The sequence below is a fragment of the Trichinella spiralis genome (assembly GCF_000181795.1).
Source record: "Trichinella spiralis strain ISS 195 chromosome Unknown Scfld519, whole genome shotgun sequence".
In the NCBI taxonomy this organism is placed as follows: domain Eukaryota; kingdom Metazoa; phylum Nematoda; class Enoplea; order Trichinellida; family Trichinellidae; genus Trichinella; species Trichinella spiralis.
In genome coordinates this window covers 1-821 of record NW_003527458.1, presented here as the reverse complement: position 1 = coordinate 821, position 821 = coordinate 1, and the positions used below count along the sequence as shown (strand labels likewise).

Genomic DNA, 821 nt, shown 5'->3' with positions numbered 1-821 from the left:
TGCTTGGAAATGAAAGAAAGAAACAAGAACACTTAGAAATGAAAGACAATGGGAAATTAGTGGACTGAAAATTCAGATTTGAACATTTCGTGATTCACTTAATGAAAGTGAATCTGGTAAATTAGTTGTCGTTTGAATTTTTATAATTGAAATTCAGTTCAGTCATTCACTGTATTTAGCTCGTGATGAAATGGCCGCTGAGTATGACGAATTGTTGCGACAAGTTGAGCATTTTCAAATGATGAATTTCTTAGATAATGCAATTCAGCTATGTGTGTGGCTGTGTGCGTGTAGATTTAGGAGAATTCGGATGATGCTGAAAAAATGCGTAGGCTTCTTGACGAAGTTGACGTACTGTGGAGTCACGTCGCTGAAGCAGATGCAGTTGGAGATTATGTAGTTACTTTGGAAAAAATCTCGGTAAATATGGTTGATTGAATGATTGGATTTTTGAAATGTTATTTTTGCTTTAAATATTATTTAAAATGAGCTACTGTTCATTTTTTCCTTGATTCGTATATAGAAGTTGTTGGTGATTTTAAAGTTCAGATTAAAGCTCTCGATAGCAGCAACAAATTGAAATTGTCTGTGGATTTTGAAATATTGTTTTTGTGTATTTGCCGTTTTGGTATTTGGAATATAATTTTACGAAACAGCTAAAATTGCATGGGTTTTATAGTTCGAGACAGGGGTATATAAACGACAAGCGCAGTCTTTGGACCAGAGAAAGCAGAAAGTTTGAAACTTGAAAAGGAAAAGCAGTTGATTGCTGATCATTTGGCTGTGCTGGATCAAGAGCATGATCGCCAGAATCCACCACA

At 35.1% G+C, this 821-nt stretch overlaps 1 protein-coding gene across 1 annotated transcript; it reads left to right on the top strand.

Annotated features, from left to right (window-relative positions):
- Positions 1–157: 157 nt before the first annotated feature.
- Positions 158–400, top strand: Tsp_15597 (hypothetical protein; the record flags this gene model as incomplete). The annotated part of the gene is made up of 1 exon (XM_003370798.1): positions 158–400. A coding segment is annotated over one exon (243 nt), but the record flags the coding sequence as incomplete, so codon positions are not given.
- Between the last annotated feature and the right edge of the window lie 421 nt (positions 401–821).